Raw genomic sequence first — 27664 nt, 5'->3', positions numbered from 1 at the left:
AACCTCCAGTCCAGACATTGTTTATTGATGCAACATTGCACATAACATGAATTTATTCAAAATTGTACAGTTAAAATCACAAGTGAGACTGGCCTGATACATTTTGGCACATTCCTCTCTGAACTGTTAGTTTTGTTCCTTGTTTGCTTCTGGACAGTGAAGATATTGGATTATTTTAATTACATTACAACATCAATAGAGTCATATTATTTTCCTGCAAAATTAAAATAACTTTTTCTTTGCCCAGACCAAGTTTGCTTTGCATACAAAGACAACAAGTGTATTTTTGCATACTTTATAAGCACAAAAAAACAAAACATAAAAGGCTCAAAAGTTAGGAAAACAATTAATTAGTAAAGAGTTTAAATATTGAATAGCTCTCTAGTCCATGTGTCCTTTTTAAATATTTTATCTGTGGCTGAAAAAAACAAACCAAAAAAAACCGTTTTGATGTAAATATACTTTCAATAACAACTCCTATAAACATATGCAGTGACATTATTCCAACCATCTGAAAGGCGTTACTTCATAATCTGTACTTCATTCACTTTTTTTTTAAATTGGGTGTCAGAAGTTCAATGTTTCTGTTGCAGATTTTTAGAAACCATTCTCTGTGATGAGACCAACATCCAAAGCCTGTTTCCTTTTAGGTTATCCATATCCAAATCACAGACAGTATGGTGAAATCTTGTGGCTTAATCCAACAGCTTTCTTACCAGCAGACATGGTATGCACTTCCAAGAATGACCATCTGTGTCCATCTTGAACATGATGCACATGGAGGAACTTGGCAGGGGACGATGTGAACACTTTCTCCATTCCAGAAGCTTGCAACCCAATGTTTTGCTAGCCTTGCTGGTCTTTGAACTAACTCAACCTGCTAATTTTCTGTCAGAGAACCACGCTGGCGATGGCACAGTTGTTAGCAGGAATCCCGATGCCTATCCGTCTATGACAGGTAAACATCTTCCGCAATTCCGCCCTGAAACGGTCATGCAGCCATGCGTATAAAAACGGGTTACAGCAAGATGAACTCATTCCACACAAGTGACACAACAGCTGGATCAACAGGAAGTATCGCTTGTCGATCAAATCTATATCAATATCCCGAAGAACATTGAAGACGCTTATTGGCAGCCAGCAGATCCCAAAAGCAGCGACGACCAAGGACACCAGACGAAACGTCTTGCGCTTCCGAGCCTGCTGGGCCTCCGCCTGGCTCTGGGTACGATGACCCGGCACCACACAATTGCGAAGCTTCACCGAAATGCACAAGTAGGAGATGCAAAGAGCGGACAGTGGAAGAACGTAGGTGATGAAGAGCGTGCTGTAAGCGTAGGCTAGTCGCTCTCTCTCCTGACCCATCCAGAACTCCTCGCAGATGGTGAAACCTTCATCCTTGAACTCCACGTGGTATGTGTGGGCCACAGCAGGAGCTACCAGACCACATGACAGAATCCAGATCCCAGAGAGAAGGTATGTGCAGGCCAGAACTGATATGCGCTTCTTCAGTGGATGAACTGTAGCGTAGTATCTGGAAGTTAAATTGACAGTTTAAGGCAATGAGTTATGGCAGTGTTCTCGTATCTGTATCTCATGCAATAGTTCAACACCTCTTCTATCATGAGCACATTTTTTAATTTGGGATTCCACCCGAATTCTCTCATCACTCACCCTCATGCCGTCCGAGATGTGGATAAACTACAGACCTGCGCAGATCTGACAGATCTTTCAGTTGCGTGTCACCTAGCATAATGTCATCCCAGCATAAATGCTTTGGATAAAGTATTTGTTATTAAAGCATCTACATTCACAAACCACTGTTAATTTTAACAGAAAAGCAAGCACAGGTTACTGAATTATGCCTAAACACAGACTGTTTAACTTTTCATAGCAGTTTTTAATGTTTTCATTAGTATGCATGTGCAGTGTGTAGTCATCCATGATCCATCTACGTTGAATACAGTTCATTCTTCTTCTTAGCTTGCGATGCTTTTAAACTGGATCTTTTATTAGTTATTATTTACTGAATGTGTCACTGCCTGTAACAACTAAATTAAACCTGCATGAACTAGGCCCAATAAATGCAGCCTTATTGTACATAAACATAAATAATCGTATTAATCCCAAACCAAAATTCACGGAAACCGAAAATCTCGTAACACAAGAGCTTATGCTAGATTTAGTTTGTAAATCATATAGGCCCTGTCCCAAATGGCACACTCCGGACTTGTGGACTTCCTCAGAGTCCACACTTTGGTGACGTCATGTAGTGCAGACCTATAGGGCCCTTGGCGCGAGTCCACGAGGGCGCATTGAGAGGTATTTTTGGGACAGACTCGATCGGCACGCCGGAAATAACGGCCTGGTTGTTGTTGGAAAGGAGAAATCACATTTTTGCGCTCCGACGTCTTATGTCCATGTCAACTACACAGCCTAATTTTACAGTTCTATATTTTGATATTGTGCATATCACCTGGGCATTAGACAATAGATATATCATGCTTATTTAAATGATGTATACAGTTGTACATAATAATACATAATGTTCCATTTGAACTAAGATTACAATTTTAAAACATAATTTAAACATAATTTTTTTCAATTTACAGGTTTCAATATTCATACTATGTTTACATATGACTCAGTAAAGCCCTGCCATTCGTTCTATTTATTTAATGAATCATAATGCGATCGTATTATTAAACGCGCTATTATTATGTTAGAGACATCAACCACTGCTCGATGACCATAATGTTTGTATAAACTGTAGGTAGCAACTGATAAAATTTACATTTAGGTCATAAAAAACATAATATTTTCTTCTCAGCCATGTCAACAATTATCCGTGAGTGAAATCTCCTCCCATCTGTTGTCTGATTGGCCTTTCGCAAGGATTCCTGGGTAGTTAAAGTGCGTGGAGCCTGCTTCTATGCGGGCTTCGTGGAAGACCGCTTCAAGGGTACAAAGGGGGCGCTGCTGAGCACACTTCAGAGCGGTAAAATGCTGAATGGGACGCCCTACGGACTCGTAGACTCAGCGAGCACGCGCAATTCAAGTCCACGAGACCGAAAGTCCGCATGAAGTGCGCCATTTGGGACAGGGCCATAGTTTACCCATTTGAAGCCTTGCAGTTGCTTTATATTTGTTAAATATGCAGTTTGGATGCTTTCATTGTGATTATAGCTGCTGGATTTACATAAGATTATAAAATTGACAGCATTTTAATAAGGGCTTTCAGAAACAAAGCTTGCCTCTTTCTTTGCTTGGACATTCACCGTAAAGGAATAAATTTGAATTTTTTATAGGCCTGTCTGCTATCAGAACTGTTTCATTGCAGACCTTGACTGTGTGTCAAAATTCAAGGTTATCTGATATTGCAATACCTTTTACAATATCAGATCATTTTAACTTTTTATGAAAAGGCATGTTTATTTCAGGCAATATGGTATGACTCATAGAGCACATTAGAGCTGAGATTCAATTCCATAAATAATCTATTCCTTTAACCGGGCGCATTGGGAATCGAGTCCTAAAAAGGGTCGGACTCTTATTCAATTCAACAGTGGTGCGAAAATTAAGAGTCGATCTCCAAAAATGCCAATGATGATATCTATCACCCAACGCAGCGGAATGACTAAAAACGCAGCATTGTATGGATCTTTTAAAAGTTACATTTTGTTTAACTTGACATGGCATTTTAAAAATGTGACGATCATGCGCGAGCGCTGAAAAGACATTCAAACAAGACGTCTGTCTACTGGTGCATGTTTACATCAAACACAAGTGCCATAGAAAGACGCTAGCCTACTGTGTGTGAACCAGCCCTTTACATGGCAAGTCAGTTTAGTATTGAGTATTTGATTAGTTAGGATTATATCATATATTGCCTTGCTGAAAATGAAAATGAATTATACTTTACTTTTGTATTTTCCACAATTCAACTATTTAATGTCAATTCAAGCTTTAGTAGCCTATTAGTTGTGACACTACTCCGCAACACTGGTAAAAACACAGTTTTTGCTGTAAGTATCAGAAATATAAATTCTTAGAATAATTTTTAATGATATTTGCGTTTTAGAGGTTTGTGTTAAGATATAAAGACAACGTAACAAGCTGAACCAAATGTGAGATTTAGCATGTTGATTTTGTAGAGACATTCAGTGGGCTGTAAGGAACTTGATCAAAACAAGACCTCTAAATTCAGTGGGCTGTTAGAAACTGGATAAAAACAAGACCTCTAAAATGAACTCTTTATTTGCTTCAAGGTGAGCATGGACCTGTTCCATGTCTTGCTTAAGAAGACATGTTGCAATGTGTTAGCTCTTCAATGGACAGACATTTCCTTTCCCCCGGCCAATCCAACCTGGTTTAATGGGTCTGCAATCAAGGGCTTTCAAAGACAGTATTCATGTGGGTTTCACTACGTGTAAATGCACAGAAGATGAACCACCAGACCACGTACAGGAGGTGACAGCCTTGTCTGCGCAAAAAGCCTTCACTGTAAGGTAAATGGATTCTTAATGCACCTATTATACTACAATCCACCAATTTTTCATGTTCTGTGGTTAATGTGCAGTACCATCACCCATCACTGACTAAGCAGGAAGGTTAAGGGCTTTACGAAGTCACACAGTTAAAAAGAGAAGATCCTCTATATATTTTCAGAAATGGGGAAAATAAGTCCTGGTTTATCTTAGGTGTCCTTGGTATTTCACATTTGGCAATACTTTGATATTACTTTAGCCTTCTAGCTTTCTATGTATTTGCATAATATGTCACTATAGGCCTTTATCACACTTCAAATAGCATAAAAACTTCTGCTGCACCCTGTATCAATGTATGTGCCCATAGCACAGGATTGTTGCGATTTATTTTTGTGAAATTCAGCATAGTTACTTCTAAAGACACCAAACTCAGTTTAAAATTGGGTTAATTGGGTATTGTGAAACAAAGAAAAATGGTGTCATAATATTTCATGATTTAAAGGGGAGCGTGCAAGCCATACTGTATGTGTATGCGCAGTACTTCAGAGTCTGATCACCTTATTTTATTGCAGATCTGCAAGAATACAATCCAAACAAATCACATTAAAGAGCATTAGAATTAGAAAAACCTTAAAATCTTAATTACAACTAAAGTCTATTTTTGGGGGGATTAAATTAAAGGTTTGGGTGAAACAAAACGTCTCTGTTACGTATGTAACCCTCGTGCCGTGAGTAGGGAACGGAAAAGTTACGTCAGTGACGACGAAATGGGGTTTCGCATAGAAAGCCTATCACCTACGAGATTTAGAAAATGAGCCAATGGCAATGGAAATGCCTTGGGTCTGCGGATTTTGCATGCGTAACTCCGCCCCACCTCGTGGGTATATAAGGAAGTATGCTGGCATAGCGCAGTATGTTTTCTCGCTGAGGAGCCGAGACTGAACTCAGTCGTTTCCAGCAGTACAGCGGAAGTGGCAGGGAGACGTTCCCTTTCGTGGTCACTACGAGTTACGTCAGCGACGACGAAATGGGGTTCCCAGTCTAATCACGCCACCTCTCGGCTGTCTTCCAGTGCCATGCGTAAGTCTGAGCTCCCTGTCGTGAGACTGGCACGGACGAAGGACTCCTACTTATCACAGGAATACCAAGGTACACTGGGAAGCATTTCTCAGTGGAAATATGCAATTATTGCCTGCTCGAAGGGGGGGGGGGGACTTAGGGAATACACAAATGACCCAGAGGGGGCTGCATATGGAAAATCACTGGGGTGTCCAGCCGCAGGTGGAATAATTCAACCCCAGGGGTGGCAAGGTGGCTTGCCGAGGGAAAGACACATGCTCAGAGAGGCTTACAGTGGAAATACACATGTGGGGGTCGCCCAGAGGGAGAACCATGCACATGGAGGCACCTAGCCAAGCGCGAAAGCTGCCAGTGACATAACTTTGGCGCTGACGTCAACAGTGCTGGAGGAACTCAGGGCTTATCAGGGTCACCTGAGGAGAATATCGCACGTATCCCCTCCATGGAGAGGAATGGCGAGCAAGCAAGGACACCTGAGTAGAATCTAGTACCGGATGGTTGAAGCGAGTACATGAGTAGAAACTGGCTCCACTCGGAGATTGTAGAATCTCGCAAATTGACAGGAACTTAAGCTCCACTGATTGCAGAGGCTCAAACGGAGCACTCTGCAGGGCAGTTAGCACCACTGAGAGGTCCCAAGAGGGAACGAGAGGAGGGCGAGGAGGATTTAGTCTCCTCGCTCCTCTCAGGAACCTGATGATCAGGTCGTGCTTTCCAACGGACTTACCATCGACTGCGTCATGATGTGCGGAGATAGCAGCAACATACACTTTCAGGGTAGAGGGAGACAGCCTTCGCTCCAACCCATCTTGCAGGAAGGAAAGCACGACACTGATTGGGCATCTCCAGGGGTCTTCTCGGTGAGAAGAACATCAGTTGATGAAGAGGTTCCACTTCAATGCATAGGCATGTCTCGTGGACGATGCTCTAGCGGAAGTGATGGTAGCCACCACCGCTGGTGGTAGGGTACTCAAACCTTCCTCGCCCCGTCCAGGAGCCACATGTGGAGGTTCCAGAGATCGGGACGAGGGTGCCATAGGTTGCCCCATCCCTGATAAAGAAGGTCTTTCCCTTGGCCAGGGAGGTGCTGTCACAAGGAGTACAAGTTCGGAGAACCAGGTTGGGGTGGGCCAGTGTGGCGCAACCAAAATGCCCTGCTCCTCATCCTCCCTGATCTTGCACAGGGTCTGTGCTAGAAGGCTCACTGGGGGAAACGCATACTTGCGTGTGCCCCGCAGCCAGCTGTGCGCCAGTGCATCTGCGTGCCCTCGGTCAGGGAATAGAACAGGTTGCAGTGGGACGAGTCGTGGGAGGCAAACAGGTCTACCTGCGCGTCCCCGAACTGATCCCAAATCAGCTGAACCGAGCGGGGATGGAGTCTCCATTCTCCGGGAAGAGGCCGAACCCGTGAGAGCTCGTAGGCTGCACAGTTCAGGTCTCCCGGAATATAAATGGCTCGAAGAGACCTCAGATGCTTCTGACTCCATAGGAGGAGGTGACGGGCGAGTTGTGACATACGGCGGGAGCGTAGACCACCTTGTCGGTTGATGTACGCTACTGTCACGGTATTGTCTGATCGGACTAGTATGTGCTGACCCTTGAGCAATGCATGGAAGCGGTGCAGGGCAAGACGTACAGCCAACAACTCGAGGCAATTGACATGCCAAAGGCGCTGGGTTCCTGTCCAGGAGCCCGCGGCAGCATGTCCATTGCACATGGCGCCCCAGCCCGTGGTGGAGGCATCTGTCGATACAACAACATGCCTGGAAACTCGATCTAAGGGCATTCCGGCCCGTAGAAAGCTGAGGTTCGTCCATGGGGTGAAGGTCTGATGGCAGGCCGGAGTCACTGGTACTCGGAGCGTGCCGTGTTGCCATGCCCACCTCTGGACTCGATCGCGAAGCCAGTGCTAAAGTGGTCTTATATGAAGCAATCCGAGCGGCGTTGCTGTGGCTGCGGATGCCATATGCCTCAGGAGCCTCTAAAATAGTTTCAGTGGAACCGCACTCTTGCCCTCGAATTGACGGAGGCAAGTCAGCAGTGACTGCGCGCTCTCGCTCATAAGCTGTGCGCACATGGCGACCGAGTCGATTTCCATACCGAGAAAAGGGATCCTCTGCACGGGGAAAAGTTTGCTCTTCTCCCAGTTGACCCGAAGGCCCAGACGAGCTAGGTGCTGGACCACTAGGTCCCTGTGTTCGCAAACCTGGTCTCGAGAGTGAGCTAGAATCAGGCAGTCGTCAAGATAGTTCAGGATGCGAACCCCGTGTTCCTGTAGAGGAACAAGGGCTGCCTCGACGACCTTCGTGAAGACGCGAGGAGACAGGGCTAGACCGAATGGGAGAAGCGCATACTGGTATGCCCACCCCTCGAAAGCAAACCGTAGGAACAGTCTGTGTCGAGGTAGAATGGAGACATGGAAATAGGCGTCCTTCAGGTCGATCGCTGCAAACCAATCCTTTGGCCGCACACATTCAAAAATGCGTTTGGCCGTGAGCATCTTGAACGGCAGCCTGTGAAGGGAGCGGATCAAGACGCGCAGGTTCAGGATTGGCTGTAACCCACCGGATTTCTTCGGGACAATGAAGTAGGGGCTGTAGAACCCGGACCTCATTTCGGCTGGAGGGACAGTCTCAATTGCACCCTTCGCCAGTAGGGTGGCAACCTCCACTCTCATGATAGGGGCATTGCCACCGACCATAGTGAAGCAGACTCCCCTGAAGCAGGGAGGAGACCGTGCAAACTGAATCGCATAGCTGAGCCTGATGGTTCGGGCGACCCAGCGGGACAGGTTGGGAAGCTCTAGCCAGGCTCCCAAGAACTGTGCCAGCGGGGTCATGCGAACCACAGACGTCCCCTCGGTGGTGCAGCGAAGCGGAATGACCGGCCCGGATGTGGGTGGCATATCGTCACGGTGTGGGGGCACAGTCATTAGCATCTTACTGACAGAGGAGACCAGGGAAGGACCAGCATTCCGCGGGGGTCTGCTCTGCCAGGGGTCTGGTGACAGAGGGGGACGAGAGTGGCGAGGCCCGTGGGTGGCGCACACTATCGTCCGAGAACTCTGTGTGCTCAGGGATGGGGGTGTCAGTTCTTTCTTTAACCACATTAGGGTGCTGCTCACTTGGGTGTGAGCAGCGGGGAGTGGAGAACAAAAGATTCTCCCCCGGCCCTCCAATGGGGGAAGGAGTGGTCCTGCTACCACCTCCTGTAAAGAACTGACAGTAATCCCTGAGCGGCCCATCTCAGGAGCCCCACTTAGCCTGGCGTTTAGCGGGGCCCGGGGCTGGAGAGCGCTGAGGACAGGGTGGAGGGTTCCACTCTAACCCAATGCTCACGGCGGCCCGGGAAAGCATGGCCGTCAGCTCGGGGTCTGACTCTGGCAATGCTGGCGTGCCCGAAGGCGGCAGCACAGCTGAATCATCACTTCCCGAGGACTCCTGCCCACCTTGTGATGCTGCGATGGACATGGCATCATCATCTGGAACGCGTTCGAAAGAGACGAGGGACCACCGCACTCAGTCTGAGCGCTCACGGGTTGCAACTCTTGAGAGGGGCATGTGGGCCGAGGACGTATCGTCGGCATATCCAGCCCGATCTCATCCCAAGGCGTCATATACTGACGCTTTTGACATTTCGTCTACATCCAACGCACATGGCACCCTTTAGCGTCAATATGAGACGCAGATAGATATGGGCCAGAAGGCGCCTCCTAGCGGTCTAACCCTAACCCTACCCCAGACCTAAACCTAACCATAACCGAACATAGCTCTGTGCGTGTCATATTGACGCTAAAGGGTGCCATGTGCGTTGGATGTAGACGAAATGTCAAAAGCGTCAGTATATGACGCCCTAGGATGAGAATGCGTTGGCATATCAGTCCACACCGTCACCCTCAGGTCACCCTGGCCACCAGCCGAAGTACGACCTCCAGAGGAGACAGTAGATCGGGGTGTGGATGAGGGGACTCTCCATCGAGAGAGATCACTGAGTCTTGACCGCAATGTTGCGATGGTCATGTTCCCACAGTGAGAACATGACTCATCCACAAACGCTGCCTTAGCGTGATCAACAGGCAGTAACTTAAGCTGCGTGCTACTCTTTAATCATGACTGGCAACAGCTGACAATCGCGTCTCTCAGACAATGTTACACATTAAAATAAAAGATGACATACATAGAAGGGTATCGTGTCCAAATAAAAAGATTTGACGTTTATTGTTAAGTTCAACTAAATTAGTTTAATTTTCTTTTCAAAACTGGCATCCGTTTGTGGCACCTGCCTTACTCTCCACAACACTGATTCTGTTATGAGTGAGATTTCTTTTGTAACTTTGTCTAACTCAATCAGACAATAGTTTGAACTCAATCAGACAATAGTTACAATTTCCTTTGTAACTTTGTCTAACTCAATCAGACAATAGTTAGTGGAGTTAGTATAAATGTGACCCTGGATCACAAAACCAGTCACAAGTAGCACGGGTATATTTGTGGCAATAGCCAACAATACATTGTACGGGTCAAAATTATCGATTTTTCTTTTATGCCACAAATCATTAGGATATTAAGTAAAGCTCAATCGCGAACATAAATGGACAACTTTAAAGGTGATTTTCTCAATGTTTAGATTTTTTTGCACCTTCCAGATTTTCAAATAGTTGAATCTCGACCAAATATTGTCCAATCCTAACAAACCATACATCAATGGAAAGCTTATTTATTCAGCTTCCAGATGATGTACACATCTCAATTTCAGAAAATGTACCCATGTGACTGGTTTTGTGGTCCAGGGTCTCAAATAGCCAAGCAAACTTCCCTACTATATAGTAGGCGAAAAACAATATGTGACAAAAGAAGTATGTTTGAATTCACAGTACCCATTAAAGAGTATTCAAAAAGTACTCAGATGACCTACTATTTCTGGTGAGATTCTGAAGTGTGCATACGATGGACACTACGATCCCATAAAGTCACGGGAGAGGATTTGTGAATGCTAGTGAAAGCAACGCAACTGATGATGATAGGTTACATGATAATGACAACATGGCATATCATGATAATGATAACAAGGGCATAGCCATTATTTCAGAAGTGAGTGTAATGATTTTTTTCTGACTTTTGATTAATTGACAGGTTTATTTTTTTCTTGTCTCTTGCTTTTAACTGGCTGAGAAATCAAATACACTGCTGAATAATAACCAATAATTTGTGTTCTATAATTATAATTAATAATTAATTATAATATTTCCTATATTTTCCTAATGACAATTTTATGATTAGTTTATGTACTACAAACACTTTTGGATTTTATATACTGTAAAAAAAATTAAATAAACACTTGATGAGGCTTATTATCACAGAATAGTAATGGCTGTTAGAAATTCAGCTTCCATCACAGGAAAAATTGCATTTTAAAATATTATAAAATAGAAAAGTTATTTTTTAAATTGTAATATTTCACAACATTCGTGCACTGTATTTTGCTTAAGTAAATGCGGTATTATAAGATAATTTTTTTAAAACATTAAAAATGTTTTGAGCTTTGAACAGTATAGCTTATGCAATTAATCAGTCAAATCAGTCAGTTACATAAACATGCACTAAAAAAATCCCCAGAATGCTAGTTGACATTGATGCAATAATGCATTAGTCACACTGTCAAGAGACACAACACTCAGATGCAATGCTCACCTATCCACTCCAATGGCTGTCAATGTGAATACTGACACATACACCGTCACAGGCTGAATGAGAAACACCAGGTAGCACATGAATCTTCCAAAAACCCACCCGCGAGGATTAAAAGCATATGCCAGGGTAAAGGGCACACAGGTGGCACACATCAGCATGTCGGAAAATGCCAGGTTACCGATGAAGAAGTTGGTCACGTTGTGCATTTTTTTGGTGTGGCAGATGACGTAAAGCAGCAGATAGTTCCCGAAAACTCCCACCAGGACCACAAGAGCATAGCATGGGATGATGAGAGGTTTAAAAGACTGAAGGAGCTCCACGCCAACAAACTGCGGATTGCGCTTGGTCGTGTTCGTCGACTGCAGCACGACTTCGTAGATTTGCCCCGTGCTGGAATTTTCCATTGTGACGTTTTCCAAGCAAGACGAGGGCACGGGAGTGCTGAGCCATTCACCACCACTGCCATCCATCCTGGAATACTGCTTTCAGAGACCTGAAAGGTGGGGGTTTTGGAATATTAATAAGGAAAGAGATACTGTACATTTTGGTTAGCTTTCTTCATAAATCAACTCTTGAGCTAAAATTCAAACCAGTAACAGATGGGCTGAAATGGCCGTGAAGAGGAAGTGAGCCACTTGAGTAGGCCTATGTCCTGTGGGGGCGTGTGGTGCCAAACATATAGGTGCTAGTTTGTCATGAAAGTTTAGTTGGCTCAAATAACGAAGTGTTATAAAGTTTTTCAAACTTTAATGAGCACTGAAAGTTCCTGTTCTCAATACAGAACCATTTTCCGAATAGAAAGATCGAATGTGAAATAGAATGTGTCCCTTCAACACAACCTTGACTTTCTTCGGAAGTCAGGTTACTCATACAAATTAAATAAACTCATACAGGTTACTCATACAGCAGTAAATAGAAACTCCTAAAGGCACTAATGAAAGCCAGCATGATTTGACTCAAATGTGTCTCGGCTGCAAACACACGTGAGCCTTGCCATTTCAGTGGGTGCTTGCCATTGAAATGCAAATAAACCTCATTCACTAACACCCTCTAATTAAGTGAGTAAATGGTTCACTGATTAAGCATAAATGCTCATTGGTATTTCCTGTAACAAGCTACTGCAAAGCAATGACTGTGTTTTCTTTTCTTTTCTTTTTTTCTCACTCTCTTTACCAATCATTAAATTGTTACAAGAGCAGTAGATACTGCCTAATTCATTACTGGCTTAAATGCGTATCTTGTCATTGTTGTCTTCAATCAGGGCTTTTTGCAGAAGGAATTTTTTAATTTGACACGTATTCAGAAATACCCATGTGATCAATTTCAGCAAGTAATTTTAAACAGAATGAGGAGCTAAATGTCTGAGACAACTTATTTAAACTTCACATTCAATGATAAGGGTGTCGACTGGTAGAGTTAGATGAGGAATAAATTAACAAGCCCTCACTGGATGATATATTGAATATTTAGGATATAGCTTTTATCCACCTTATTCCTGACGAGCTTACTGCGTTTTGAATTATGGGTGGCACTTCCAGTTTGGGGAACTTCCATTCAAAAAGACTGAAACGAATCATTTCACATCATAAGGTTGCCCGACAAATAAAGCTTATCCATTAGTTTGACTCAATGAGCTATCAGTTTTCTTTCATGTTTTATTTAAGAATGACATGAGACTAACGTAACACTTGGTATTTTAACGTGACGTTATAACAATGGCAAGAGCTCTTTTCAGTCACTGCATTCTTTTCCTCATGATTCTTTTCTTTTTTCCTTTTGCATTTCGCTGTAGAGTCGCTGTGGAGTACATGTATTTAACGGTACTGTCGTAAATACCACTCACGCAGAGCCGTCTCTGCACTCACGGCCTGATCCCCTCCCCCCTGTATGTTCAGTAGGATGGAAGCGTCGGCCATTGAACAGGCACAGATAGACTCCGAAGATGTCTACTGACCAGGTAACGTTTCACGATTTCATACAAATATTAGGCTACTGCATAATTGTATATGTTGTGCTATCGAAGATGAACTACTGATGATGGTAATAGTATAATAATAAGTTTTATTTTTTTTCAGTTTCTCATTTTCTTTTCCTTGACTCTTCTGACCGCGTTTTCTTCGTCGACTCTGCCATGATTCACGTCTGAAATGTGAGCTAGTTTCTTCCATAGAGGCTGCTTCATATGTTGATGTATGTGACGTCGTGCCGTAAAGCAAGTCGTGATTCTCGCGAGATTTGGCGGGGCGCCACCTCTCAAACCTGCATTGCTGGTTTTGCCAGCGGCGTCCCCCTCTGCTTTGCTATTGGGATGATTCGCCCTACTACTAGTTCGTTTACCATCTAAATGACTTCAAAGCTGTTATATTAAGGTACAAATCTTGCATAGTGTGCCTTTAAGTCTCCTGATTAAAACAAATAAAGAACCAATGTAGGAGAATAGTTATTATTCTCAAACAGCAGGAAACTCTGTATATTCGTGCAGTGTGCGCATGTAAAAAAATCTATTCCGATGAGGCTTGTGAAGCACATCACATGTAAACACAACGTTCGGATTCATCAATCAGAATGAATTCAGTCCAATTGAAACAAAAGATGTGCATGTAAACGTAGCCAATGTCTGTGATTGTATTGGCAGTAGCAAGTCTCTGTACTTGCTCTGCAGCAGCAGCGTAGCTGCATATTCATTACCATACCAATCTACAGAGATTTGTTATGACATAACTCAATTAATAAGAGTGCCATATTTAATCTAAATGTGTATATCAAAAATGAAAACAGAGTTTAAAATCATTCTGTTTACTTAAATTATTTGAATAAAATAAAAGAGTGCATTCGCATGGAGTGTCCGTATGGTGCGCACATACTTACGCCTAGTTTCTTTTTAATAAACCCCAATATGTGCATGGAAATTTGCGTACGAACATTTTTATCAGGTCCCAGGTGTAAAAAGGCCCTTAGCCCTTTCTAATCCTGAAGACCTTGATTAATTTGTTCAGGTGTGTTTGATTAGGGTTGGACTCAGAAGAAAAGTGGAGCTCAAGGGCTAGAGTTGAGAACCCCTGCTATAAACTATATTATTGCTCTAATCTGCTAAATGTGACTCTATGGCATAAAGATATTATGATTATAAACATTAACATCATGATTCTCTGTAAAGCTGCTTTAAACTTGTATTGTGAAAAACACCAAATACATTTGACTTGACATTTTTTTTATAAGTGAAAACAAGCTTCCATATACTATTTTGTCCAAATTGTTTCTCTGAATGAAAAACACAAACACACAAACACACAACACACACACACACACACACACACACACACACACACACACACACACACACACACACACACACACACACACACACACACACACACACACACTCTAAAGTAGTGGTCTCAAACTCAAATCCTGGAGGGACACAGTTTTGCTCCATTTACATTTACATTTACATTTACATTTATTCATTTAGCTGACGCTTTTATCCAAAGCGACTTACAATTGCTATATGTCAGAGGTCGCACGCCTCTGGAGCAACTAGGGGTTAAGTGTCTTGCTCAGGGACACATTGGTGTCTCACAGTGGATTCGAACCCAGGTCTCTCACACCAAAGGCATGTGTCTTATCCATTGCGCCACCACCACCCCTCCAACCATAATCAAGCACACCTGATCAAGCTTCTTCAGGTCTTCAGGATTACTAGAAACTTCCAAACAGGTGTGAGTTGGAGCTGGTTGGAGCTAAACTGTGCAGAGCTGTGGCCCTCCAAGAAAGCTATTTTAGACCTATCAAGACGTATTGATTCTTGTTAAAATATTTGTGAATTCCCCCCCCCCCATTTTTTAAGCTATATATCCCAGGTCTAATTATAATACATTGAAACTTGCAATAATGTTTGCTTGAATTGCACCCAACCTAAAACAGCTCTTGATATCTATATTATGATTAAATAGGCAGGCATGTGAGGTGTGTGTTATTCTCAGCCTCCAGCATACCCCAAAAAACAACAACAACAACAACAACAAAAAACATTACAACATAACTGTGGCGAGCAATGCAGCACAAAACATTTCCTCTAAAACATTACTATCATTATTATGTTCCTAATTATGCAGACAGAAAATATCAAAACTCCAATAAAAAATTCTGTCCAAGAAGCTGTTCTCTTCAAGGTTGTTAGGTGCTCGTTTGAGGGAGGCTATGAAACTAGAAATCCAAGGTCCTATTAAAATCTTTATTAAAATAGGGATATAACATTAAAATGTTATAAAATCTCACTACTGAGAGCTTCCCATCAGGGTGTGATGCCTTCATGTTTTAGTGGCAGTGGGTCATTGTGACTTTTATTGTTATAGCCCCATCCTATTATAGAATATAGATCCTATTATATGATTTCTCTGAAGCCCCTCCTTCAGTATATATGAAATGTGCTGTGATTGGTTAGCTGGTCCAGTGTGTTGTGATTAGCAGCACGTGTTCGGGAAATGTCCTGCCCCTCCATAATGCAAGTTCTTCTCTAGTGTAAATATTAAGAATGTTGTCAATTTCAAACCAATTCAAGCCCGATTCAGACCCTGACAATGGTAATAAATTGTCTCTAAATTCGTCAGCCTTAGGAAGGTCAAACAAATACGTTTTGAAAACATTGTGGAAAAAACAGCATCTCTTTGACTTAGCGACACCACGGTCTTCTCTAATGCACCTCAACCAGGCCTCGTCCTCTTTTTTTGTGTATTCCGGGGGCGGGGATTATTTAAATGAGTAACATTATGACTTCATAAAGCCCGGAAAAGACGCATTGTAGTCCAAAATGAGTCGTTCAATGTAGTTCTTGAAAAGGGTTTGCATTGTAGATTCTGTTAAATAAAATATCTCCCTTTAGAATGTACTTTGAGCTTTGTAACCTTGCAGATCTTTTTTTATGCTCAGCCAGCAACATTACAGACCAACTAAAGTTAAAAAAGTGGAAAATCATAAAAGGACCCATTTAAATATTACACCTCATGTGAGTGCCTTTTTTATTTCAAATCACAATTCCGAAAACAAAATAACAAATCCAAAAAACAAAACAACAAATTATAAATGCAATGGAAAGACTAAAAACAAAATAGCAAGTCAGAAAACACAACGACAAGTCAGACAAAACGGAAAAGGTAGGTATATGAGGCGAATGGAATACTGAACGCTGATTGGACGAGATATCGGTAAATCAGGACTTGTAGAAAGTACAGCAGACTGCGGCAGGAGAAAGTCGATTTGCGTGTGCATGTGTAACTATTAGAGCTGTCTATTTAACCGGCTTAGTGTGATTATTATGGAGATTTTATATATATATATATATATATATATATATATATATATATATATATATATATATATATACAGTATATATCAAAATCTTCCTACCATAGGCTATCTGGTTTGGGCAGACAAAATAAAAAAAATGGTCTGGTAAAGGGAGAGAGTGGCATGCAGAGTAAGAACAGCAGATTTAGCTTTTGACGCAAACGACCTGAGTTCGAGTCTCCCTTTTCATGTTCAAGTTCACTATATTTGTATAGCACATTTACAACAGCCACTAGGCTGACCAAAGTGCTTTACAGACCAACCAGATTCAAATATAGTAAGACCTGCATAACAACACATAAAACACAAATAAGAGCAGGAAAGTGAAAGGGAGCACTTTCCCAATCCCTTTTTTCCTCCCTATACCCATCTCTTATCAGTTCGGAGAGGCATTTAATTTTAAATAAAAATGAAGAAAATGTTTAAAAATGTAAATAAAGTGTATAACAGGTACTTAATAGACCTACAATATGATCATCTATTTGCACTAAATAGCATCTAGCACATCTAGAATAGCCTCTACCAACTTTAAATTTAAGAATTTAAATTTAAATTCAATTATCTTTGCGCAAACCTACCAACCTCTGCGCAAACACAGATGTTGCGCACATGCGCATCATGTGTTCAGTCCATAGGTATGCGCGTTTAAATATATATGTGCGCAGGCGTGTAGTCCTTTTTTACAAATCAACTCTCAACAAACTACTTGTCTGGCCTTAAAAATGTATTATACAGAATTATTTATTGCATCCGCGTAGCCACGTGGTGACTCTTTACAGATAAAACGACAACGTTTAATCTGTACAGAGGAAAAGGGAAGGGAAGGGAAGGAGGCCTTCACAGGGGAGAGCCTAGTTGACACTTCAGGACGCGTTGTCGTCATGAATCCGGCGGACTGCGGTAAACCTCAGGATAAACAGAGAGACTAATATTAACATAGACGCGACCCGTCTTATGATGTAACAAGTACATCAGGATTTATGGGAAGTGTTCCCAGTTCCGGCTGTGTTATGTGTATACTAGGCCAAAGATATGTGTTTTGAGTCTAGATTTGAACTGACAGAGTGTGTCTGCTTCCTGGACAATGTTAGGAAGACTGTTCCAAAGTTTTGGTGCTAAAGTCGATTTTGATTATCAACTGGCTGGAATTTTGAGATTGCAATAGACGTGAAGGACTATAATGCGTTAAAGGAGAAGTTCACTTTTAAAAAAACTTTTGCTGATAATTTACTCACCCCCATGTCATCCAAGATGTCCATGTCTTTCTTTCTTCAGTCGAAAAGAAATTAAGGTTTTTGATGAAAACATTCCAGGATTTTTTCACATATTATGGATTCCATTGGGACCCAAACGGTTCAAGGTCCAAATGACAGTTTCATTGCCGCTTCAAAGGGCTTTAAACGATACCAGACGATGAACAAGGGTCTTATCTAGCGAAACGATCGGTCATTTCAAAAATAAAATAAAAAGTTGACGTTTTATAAGCACAAATGTTCGGCTTGCTCTGTTCTGTGATGCGCGTTCGTGACGTCACGTAATACGCAATTACGTTGAAAAGGTCACGCTTGAAAAATTGAAGAAAATGTTCTTTTTGGCTTTTTAATATTAAAACACTCAGGATGCGCACACGAAATGGGCATTTTAAACGATAAACTGACACAAATACATTTGAAAATGTTTATATGGTCCTCCTTCCGCACATTTGTAAACACATCAAACTTGACCTTTTCAACGTAATTGCGTATTACGTGACGTCACGAACGCGCATCACAGAACAGAGCAAGGCGAACATTTGTGCTTATAAAACGTCAACTTTTTATTTTATTTTTGAAATGACCGATCGTTTCGCTAGATAAGACCCTTATTCATCGTCTGGTATCGTTTAAAGCCCTTTGAAGCGGCAATGAAACTGTCATTTGGACCTTGAACCGTTTGGGTCCCAATGGAATCCATAATATGTGGAAAAATCCTGGAATGTTTTCATCAAAAACCTTAATTTCTTTTCGACTGAAGAAAGAAAGACATGGACATCTTGGATGACATGGGGGTGAGTAAATTATCAGCAAAAGTTTTTTCAAAAGTGAACTTCTCCTTTAAGAGCTCGCTCAAGTACTGAGGAGCTAAACATTTAGTGCTTTGTAAGTAATCAGCAATGTTTTAAAATGTATACGATGTTTAATAAGGAGCCAATGCAGTGTTGACAGAACCGGGCTAATATGGTCATACTTCCTGGTTCTTTTAAGAACTGCTGCATTTTGGACCAGCTGTAGTTTAATTATTAACCGTGCAGGGCAACCACCCATAATAGCATTACAATAATCTAGCCTTGATGTCATGAGCGCATTAACTAATTGTTCCGCATTTGTCATTGAGAGCATATGACGTAATTTAGATATATTTTTAAGATGGAAAAATGCGGTTTTACAGATACTAGACACGTGACTTTCAAATGAAAGATTGGTATCAAAGAGCACACCCAGGTGAAGACTTGACAGAGCAGCCATCAAGTGTTAGACAGTATTCTAGGTTATTACGTGAGGACGTTTTTTGTCCAATAATTAGAATCTCTGTTTTTTCAGAATTAAGTAGTAGTAAATTACTAGTCATCCAGTTTTTTTTATATCAGCTATACATTCCGTAAATTTTATGAATTGGTAAGTTTCGTCAGGGCGTGAAGAAATATAGAGCTTAGTATCATCTGCATAACAGTGAAAACTAATCCCATGCTTCCTAATGATATCTCCTAAGTAGTGTTGTTTTTGGCGGCCTGTTTTACTTTTAGTTTTAGTCTAGTCTTTGTGTCAAGCTGTCGTTTTAGTTTTTATTAGTTTTAGTCACGTTCATACTCTTTTTAGTCTAGTCTAGTTTTAGTTGACGAAAACTGATGACATTTTAGTCTAGTTTTAGTCGACGAAAACTGATGACATTTTAGTCTAGTTTTAGTCGACGAAAACTGATGACATTTTAGTCTAGTTTTAGTCAATGAAAATTGTATTTTATTTAGTAATGCAATTCTATTTAACCCAGTCAATATAGTATTTCAAACAAGGTTATCTTATTATATTTAGGGCTGTGTCGGTGGCAGTTTGTTGGTAATGGACCAACTACCAGCGGTGGTTGGGGGGGTTGTTTAAAAAAATAAAAAATAAAAACTCGTTTTATATTTCCACACAAAGACGCGTGATATAGCCTACCACAATGCGCTTTGAGAGGGATGTGGGACACGAGCAGGAAAGAGTCCATCGATCTCTTTTCTGATATCTTCATGTTTTCAACTTGATGTAAAATGGTCTGAAGAGCGAATTTTATCCTCCACAAGGGCGAGATATTTAAGCTATGTTTGAGATTGCGCTGCCAGAGAAAGTGAAACAAAAAATCACCCGCGCGTGTGAAACGCGCTTTACAACTAAACTTGACGCGCCACCATGTCTATAACAAGCACAAACTGTAGAATTTGACATGCAAGTACAAATGTAGGCTATCTGTCCTACAGCATTTTCTACTTTACCACAGTAAAGAATACGAATATAATAGGCCTTATTAAAAGCGAACCAATGAAGAAACATTTATAATCCCCTTAGAAAATGGGTGAGACGTGAGTGAAGATTTGGGAAAAGAAAGAGATTCCATGCAGGGATGAGTCACGTTTTTTGAATATTCGATTAGTTTATTTAATTATAGAATATCGAATAGGTTGTGCGATTATTCTTTAAAATAAACTCCATGTTTTCTGTGCTGATGCGGTGGTGACGCGTTCATGTAACCAGAGGGTGACGATTATGAATGTGTCAAATATATCAATGAGACATTTTAATGGAATAACTAATGGAATAATATTGTTAAATTTGCTGATAATCGGGTGACCAGATCGCAAACCAGAATTTAAAGCCGACAAAGCTATGGGTTCACGCCATAGACAGTAGCTATATAAACGGGTTCACGCACAACTCTCTCATTCGTCGTGACGTTATAACATTTCGTCTAGTCTCGTTTTGGTCAACGAAAATGAAGAGACATTTTAGCATAGTTTTTATTTTGTTAAACCACATTTAGTCTCGTTTTTATTCGTCAACGATATTGCATTATACATTTATTTTAGTCATCGTCACATGACCAGCATTTACGTTGCGTCTCGTCTCGTTTTCGTCAGGTGATAAAGGTTCGTTGACGACAATATTTCGTCATAATTTTCGTTGACGAAAGCAACACTACTCCTAAGGGTAGCATGTACAGAGTGAACAACAACAGTCCTAGTACTGATCCTTGTGGTACACCATACTGAACTTGTGATCGATAAGACATCTCTTTATTTACTGCTACAAACTGACAACGGTCCGATAAGTATGATTTAAACCATGCTAATGCAATTCCACTAATGCCAACATCATTTCCAAGTCTATTTAAAAGAATATTGTGGTCAATAGTATCAAATGCAGCACTAAGATCGAGTAACACTAATAGAGAGATAGAACCACTATCGGATGATAAGAGCAAATCATTTGTAACTCTAATTCTAATTTTTTTTGCAAGCGGTTTAATCATAGCCAGCTTAAAAGTTTTTGATAATAAGAAGAGGATCTATGATCTCAAAGCATCTCTTTCAATAGCTTAGTCGGTACAGGGTCTAACATGTTGTCGATTTAGATGATTTAACGAGTTTAGTAAATTCTTCCTCTCCTATAGACCTTATGTAGCCCCGCCCCTTTTCAGCGCTGCGCTCGTTGTCTTTTGACTTCCGGTCTGTATTTTCACAGCGATTTGGCGTGTTTATTAATGAGCGTGTTTTAAAATCTTCCCGGTCGACTGACATTTGTTTAGTCATCTGCTTTAAACATTACAGTCCTCATGATAACTTTCGTTAACTTTACATTAAAGGTCCAATATGTAACAATTTTGTAATAAAATTTCCGAAAATAACTTGCATAGTGTGATATATTTCCTCCAGTTGTGTACTTACAATATCTCAAAAGTCTCCAAAGTTTTTTTTATTTCAGAGAAATTCCGATTTTAAATAACTGTCCGTCCCGGAAAAGAAATGTCGCCTCTCAGTGACGCAATTTCCGCACTATCCTTTTTTTCCGGTGTGGACCATGTGATATTCCACCACACCGGAATATCACATGATCAAATGCGGAAGTGGTGGTTATAGCGTTATAGCCATAGACTGTATGGTTATCGTTGTTATGGATCACGATTACTCTTTGGCGAGTATTGAAGTGCCAACAAAAAGAAAGCGTCCATATTCGGATACATGCAGACTGTGTGACAAACGGCGGAATAAAACCAGGATAAATATCGGCCAGGCGTTTTCGAGATGGAGAGAGCTGCACGACAATCTTGGACTTGACAGAGACTCTGCTCTCGCGAGTGTATTGATAGACAGGTAAGCAAATCAATAATTTTTTTTATTGTACAAGTAACATAATAGTTACAGTAAAGATGATTTTAATAGATATGAATTACACCACATGCCTGTACAACCCAACAAATAATTTGACAAATAGCTGTAAGTTGTAACGGGATAATATAGCATAACATTTCACGTTCCATGCAGTTCATTATTTATGATGACATAAAATAATACGATCAGACATAGCCTACAGGTAATACAAAAACGAATAAATTACCTCATCCGTGTTCATGATTCATTAATTCCATTTAGATACATCGCTAGATGGTGAAAATGCATTAAAACGACATCTCCCATCGTCACCTCCTTCATAGCGTCATCAAGCTTCGCCTTTGTTATTGTTGGAAACTGCGCCCTCTTGTGGTAAAAAAAATATGACATATTGGACCTTTAAGTAAATCCACTTCAAAAGCGAATTACTCCTGGACAGCAATGCCATAGAAATATACAGAGCGACCGCAAAACGGAAGTTAAAAGACAATATTCTAATGATGGCGCCGCCCTCGTTTCTCTGGCGCATAAGGTCTATAGCAATGAATGAATTAAATCTTTCCTCAAGGAGACTACAATGCGCTGCCTGATGCAATTCTGTAGTAGACGGTTGCATAGTTAATGACCGTGCTGACCATCACGAAAAAAAACAACAACAGATAAACGTGTCCGAATCAATAGATTAAATTACGTGACCATTTCACAAACTGCCTGGTCTGACAGGGTGGGGGCGTGGCATCACGATGGCGGCTCACACCTGTGCAATAACCATGCAGCCTAATCAGCATCTTGATATCCCACACCTGTGAGGTGGATGGATTATCTCGGCAAAGGAGAAGTGCTCACTAACACAGATTTAGACAGATTTGTGAACAATATTTGAGAGAAATAGGCCTATTGTGTACATAGAAAAAGTCTTCGATCTTTGAGTTCAGCTCATGAAAAATGGGGGCAAAAACAAAAGTGTTGCGTTTATAATTTTGTTCAGTGTATGTAAAATAAGCTATACAGTAAAAAATAAATAAATAGAAGCTGATATGTTTTGAAATTATGTGAGAGTAAAGGATTTTGACAGATTTTCCATTTTTATGTGAACCATCCCTTTAAAGGGTTGTTCACCCCAAAATGAAAATGATGTCAGTAATTACTCACCCTCATGTTGTTCCAACCCCGTAAGACTTTCATTCATCCTCAAAAATATCTTAATTTGTGTTCCGAAGATGAACAAAAGTCTTATGGGGTTGGAACAACATGAGGGTGAGTAATTACAGACAGAATTTTCATTTTTGGGTGAACTAACCCTTTAAGCTCCATAGACACAGCCCTGATGAAGTCTTTCATAAGTGACACCTTGTCCTACCGACATAGCAAATGAAAGGCATGAGTGAGCAATGATCAAATATATGACAGCATGCATTGTTCATGCAACAATTCCCCTCCTCAAAACAACATTCTGTTCTTTTTAAATGCAAATTAAATTGATCAATTGATCTAGTGTCAGAAAAGACCTTCTCAAAGCCTCTGACATCTTTTGTCTAGCTTAACACATTCAGTTCCATTTCAACAGTATACCTATTCGTTGTGAATCAGTCTCACAGAATTGCCTGAGAAGGAGGGAGATTAAAATCAATCAGTTATTTTGTTAACCAAAGCAGTGAAGTAAATCATAGATTTTACAATATGTTCACTTTTCTGAACAAGAATACATGTTTGGTAGACAGATATTTATCAGATTTACAAAATCAAAATACAATTTAATGCCATTATTTACTGACACAAAAAAGTGTAAATCATGTGCTTAAGATTATGCAGTCTGTGATGTCCAGTGCTGGACAGTATTTGCATTACTAGTAACGCATTACAGTAATAATTTACATTCCCCAGTAACGTGTAATATAACAAATCAACAAATATTACAGTTGCCATCCATGGCTCGTTACAACCTTATTTTTGTCGTCTTAACCCCTACTGATTTGAAGACCACCAATCCAATCATCCCTAGATTAATTTGTGTAATCTTTATGACTCATGCACATGAACATTATTGTCAAATGTAAATTGTAGCATATTCTTTATTCTGACATTACATGGCTTGCCTGTATACATCCGTTTGATCCTGATATTGTAACGGTCACCAGCTGGAGTGCCCTTGAGAGCCACCAGAGGGCACTCCACATCAGACACTCACGTTCACTCTCAGACTACATTTCCCATACTCACTGCCCGGACTCATCATCTCTGATCACTCATCACAGTCACCTGTACCTCATTATCACTGATTGCATTCACCTGTGTCCCATATCACCCTGTTAGTCTCAGTCTATTTATACCATGTTCATTCATTCACTCACTGCGACGTCTTGTTTTAGTGTTACCCCTCATTTACACTGCACACATCTGCGGCAAGGTTTTATGCCGTCCTCCACGCGGTGCCAACTCACACCAGGAGCATTTCAGAAGCGGAGCGACTGGATGCGCGAGACCACGTGATTTGCCTGTCCGACGTGGTTTTTCTTGATTTTTGAGTTTCTACCATACAGTCTATGGTTTCTACCAAGGATATTGGTGTGTAATACGTTTGGGAGTTTGCACAGGGTGTTTATTTTGAATTTGACAATGTTTTTTTTTTACTTTTATTTTGTATTCCCGGTGCGACTTGGACGCGCGTCCGTCAAAAATAGACTAGGCGCCTATATTTATCGAAGCGGCGCGGAGAGCCGCTTCTGAAACGCGCCGCGTCGCGGCCGGTGTAAACACAAGCATTGACTAGAATGGGCGCGATCAGCTCCGGTAGCCGTGTCGCAGCCGTAATGCGCCGCAGACGTGTGCTGTGTAAATGAGGGGTTACGCCTGGTTCACACCGGACGCGGAAGCGGCGCGGAACGGAAAATCACGCGCCACGCCTGTCACGCGAGGTCGACAAGCGCTTCTGCTCAGTTGTGTTTATTCAGAGCTATTTTTTACATCATGGGTAAGTAACCTTATTTATATTTCTATTATGATATTTCTTTTTAAATACTAAGTAGGCCTACTGTTTACTGTTGTTCTTGAATCATATACTTTTACATAGGCTAAATTACACACTTTTCCTCCTGGCGTCAGGCTCACATTTTTTTCCTGCTTTTATCCCACAGATATCATTTAAAATTTAGTTACGTTTTCTTTATTTCCACAGATCATCATCCATTTTCACTTATCAACTCCTGCCTGCCTCTCTCTCTCGCTGTTTCCCTGTTTGTTTGTGTGTTCGCATTTGTCACTCGCGGTATTTTAATTTGAAAATTGCTTATATTTTGACAATTGACCGGATTGTCTCGTGTTTCTTGGTGTGACTTCCTGCCGGAATTGACGCGGATCACTCGCGGCTCGCGCAAAAAAATAGACCAGACGCCGAAACTGGCGCTTCACGGCGCGGGCCGGCCGCGGCGCTCCGCGTCTGGTGTGAACTCTATGGGTGTGAACGACACCATAGGTTAACATGGGCGCCGAAAGGAAGCGGCCTCCGTTCCGCGCCGCTTCCGCGTCCGCGTCCGCGTCGCTTATGCGTCCGGTGTGAACCAGGCCTTACAGTGCATTTCTGAGCATTCTCTTGGTTTCCTTGTCTCTTGGTTTTTGGATATTTCCCTGTTCCCTGGATTACTCTCTTGCCTCTGGTCCCTGCCTGTTTTGTTTGTTTGTTTCTTTGTTTGGACTGCCAATCTGTGTATGACCCTTGCCTGTACATTGGATTACGCCTCTGGATTGCCCTCAAATAAAGCTGCATTTGGATCCTCTACCCTCGTGTCTCAGAGCGGTTCGTAACAGATATATTATACCCAACTTATTCTTACATGGGATTTTTTTGTCATCCAGGGAAGACAATGTCAATAATCAAGTGCATTTGAGTAAGTATGCATCTGAGTAATGTATCTGCAGCAAATCATTGTTCACTGAGTCAGAACACTGAGGAGCCACTAATGTTCATCAGAATCACATAATTTAGTGGAAAAAGAATAGAAATGATAATTACTGTCTAAAGAAATATACGAACTACGAAGTAAACATGTAATTATACCCTGACATTCACAAAGAGGAGAAAACAGAAAGGACGCAATTACTGATTTTGTGGGGTGTAACAGAAAAGTATTATAACAAGTTACTGTTGGCAGGGCGTAATAAGTTATTACTTTTGAAAAAAAGTAACGAGTAATGATTTAGACTAATCAAGCTCATCAACATGGTGATATCTACAAGCAGGCATGCCTTAAAACAGATTGCTTATATCCTAGAGAAGAAGGAATAAAACAGAAAAGATTGATCTCTCTACAAGTACCTTAATTCAGCTGTCGATTTTCTAGCATTTTGCTTGATCACTTCAACTTCCCTTCGATCCAGCTGCCCTCAAAAAGCTTTCATCCAAGTCGTAAATCCGCAATATCTGCCTCGCCAGGTGTGAAGCTCACAACTTTGGTTGTGAAGGAATTTCATTTAGCAGTTTATTATCTCACTCAAGCATCCCTGCCCTCTCTCCACACACCCACACACACTTGAGTTACAGTGATGTAAACTACTGAATGAATTGTTCTTTTTCATTGATTTTTTTTTCTTCATTTTTTTATTTTTTTTATTGTTGTTGTTGAACCAGTTCGCAAATGCAGTCTAAACTAAATGTGTTATGCGTACTGAATCATTCGACTGAACAGAGAGCCATCTTTCTCATATTTGTTTCAGTACATATTTTTCTATTAGTAGCCTACTTATAGATTTATACTCAAAATACATCCCAAAACGTTAGTAAAGCTGGTAATATGTTAAAAGTAATAAACAGTAATAATGTGACATATTGCTTTATTGGAACGTTTAGGATATTTAATCATATGCCAGTGCCACGTGAAAAAAAATAACCACCGAATCGATTATTTTAACCGGTTCTTTGAAATTAGCTCTTCAAAAGAACCGATTTGCAGAAATGAGTCGGACTTCCCCTCATCTTGCTGGTTCACATTCACAAAAGGTTAATCAAAACAACGAGGAGAGATTCATGAACGGAGGAGTTAACAGACCAACAATAAATGCATGTTCTATTCCATTAATAGCAGAATAACTGTAGATTGCAGACTAAATGACCAAAAATGTGCGTGAGCCATAGCTACTTACTCGTCAGAAAAAGCAATGAATCAATTTAATTTCTAACTTGAACTATCCGTTAATTCATTCTATTAAAATCTTGTCATTACTTAATACGATGTCATGTGATGAGACTGCAATAGGCTACTTGACTTCTGAAATACATGACATAGGCTAATTATTATTAATAGGCTATAGCCTACTGATAGCCTATTATATTTATAAATTAATGTTTTATATTTTAAACTGTAGGCTACGTCTAGTTAAACTATTACTTTTTTATGCTTTGGTTTTGTGCGTCCTCAAATGTTGACTATTTTAACCTTTTTACCACTTAGCCTTAATTTAACTCAGTATATCCAGGGTACAGGCTCTTGACAAATGCATGAAGAAACTGAAAGACGATAAATAAAAAGACGCCTCACCTTTTGCAACAGAGATGCGGTTTAGTTGTTTTCCTCGTGGACGCAGATTCTCAAAGTGCGGACTCGCGCGCGCTCGTTTATCCTCAGATACGCTACCTAGACCCGAGTGAGAGCGTGAGAGTTATGTTT

The 27664-nt window shown here is 41.0% G+C and overlaps 1 protein-coding gene across 1 annotated transcript; it reads right to left on the bottom strand.

The window, feature by feature from the left end:
* On the bottom strand, nt 1-27664 carry prlhr2a (prolactin releasing hormone receptor 2a). The gene is made up of 3 exons (XM_082187772.1): nt 27536-27664; nt 11258-11750; nt 1-1534 (listed from the first exon to the last, which is right to left on the bottom strand). The coding sequence occupies exons 2-3, from the start codon at nt 11725-11727 to the stop codon at nt 892-894; spliced, it is 1113 nt and encodes a 370-aa protein (XP_082043898.1). The 5' UTR covers nt 11728-11750; nt 27536-27664; the 3' UTR covers nt 1-891.

The sequence above is a fragment of the Leuciscus leuciscus genome (assembly GCF_965113295.1).
Source record: "Leuciscus leuciscus genome assembly, chromosome: 13".
Classification (NCBI taxonomy): domain Eukaryota; kingdom Metazoa; phylum Chordata; class Actinopteri; order Cypriniformes; family Leuciscidae; genus Leuciscus; species Leuciscus leuciscus.
Note: the sequence above shows the minus strand (reverse complement) of the source record. Positions and strands in the feature narration are given on the sequence as shown.

Bases quoted from the DNA above. Each gene is read 5' to 3' on its own strand.
- prlhr2a (XM_082187772.1), bottom strand. From the start codon at position 11,727: ATGGATGGCAGTGGTGGTGAATGGCTCAGCACTCCCGTGCCCTCGTCT. The intron at 1,535-11,257 runs GTGAGCATTGCA...TTTAACTTCCAG, and splicing joins ACAGCCATTGGAGTGGATAG to ATACTACGCTACAGTTCATC.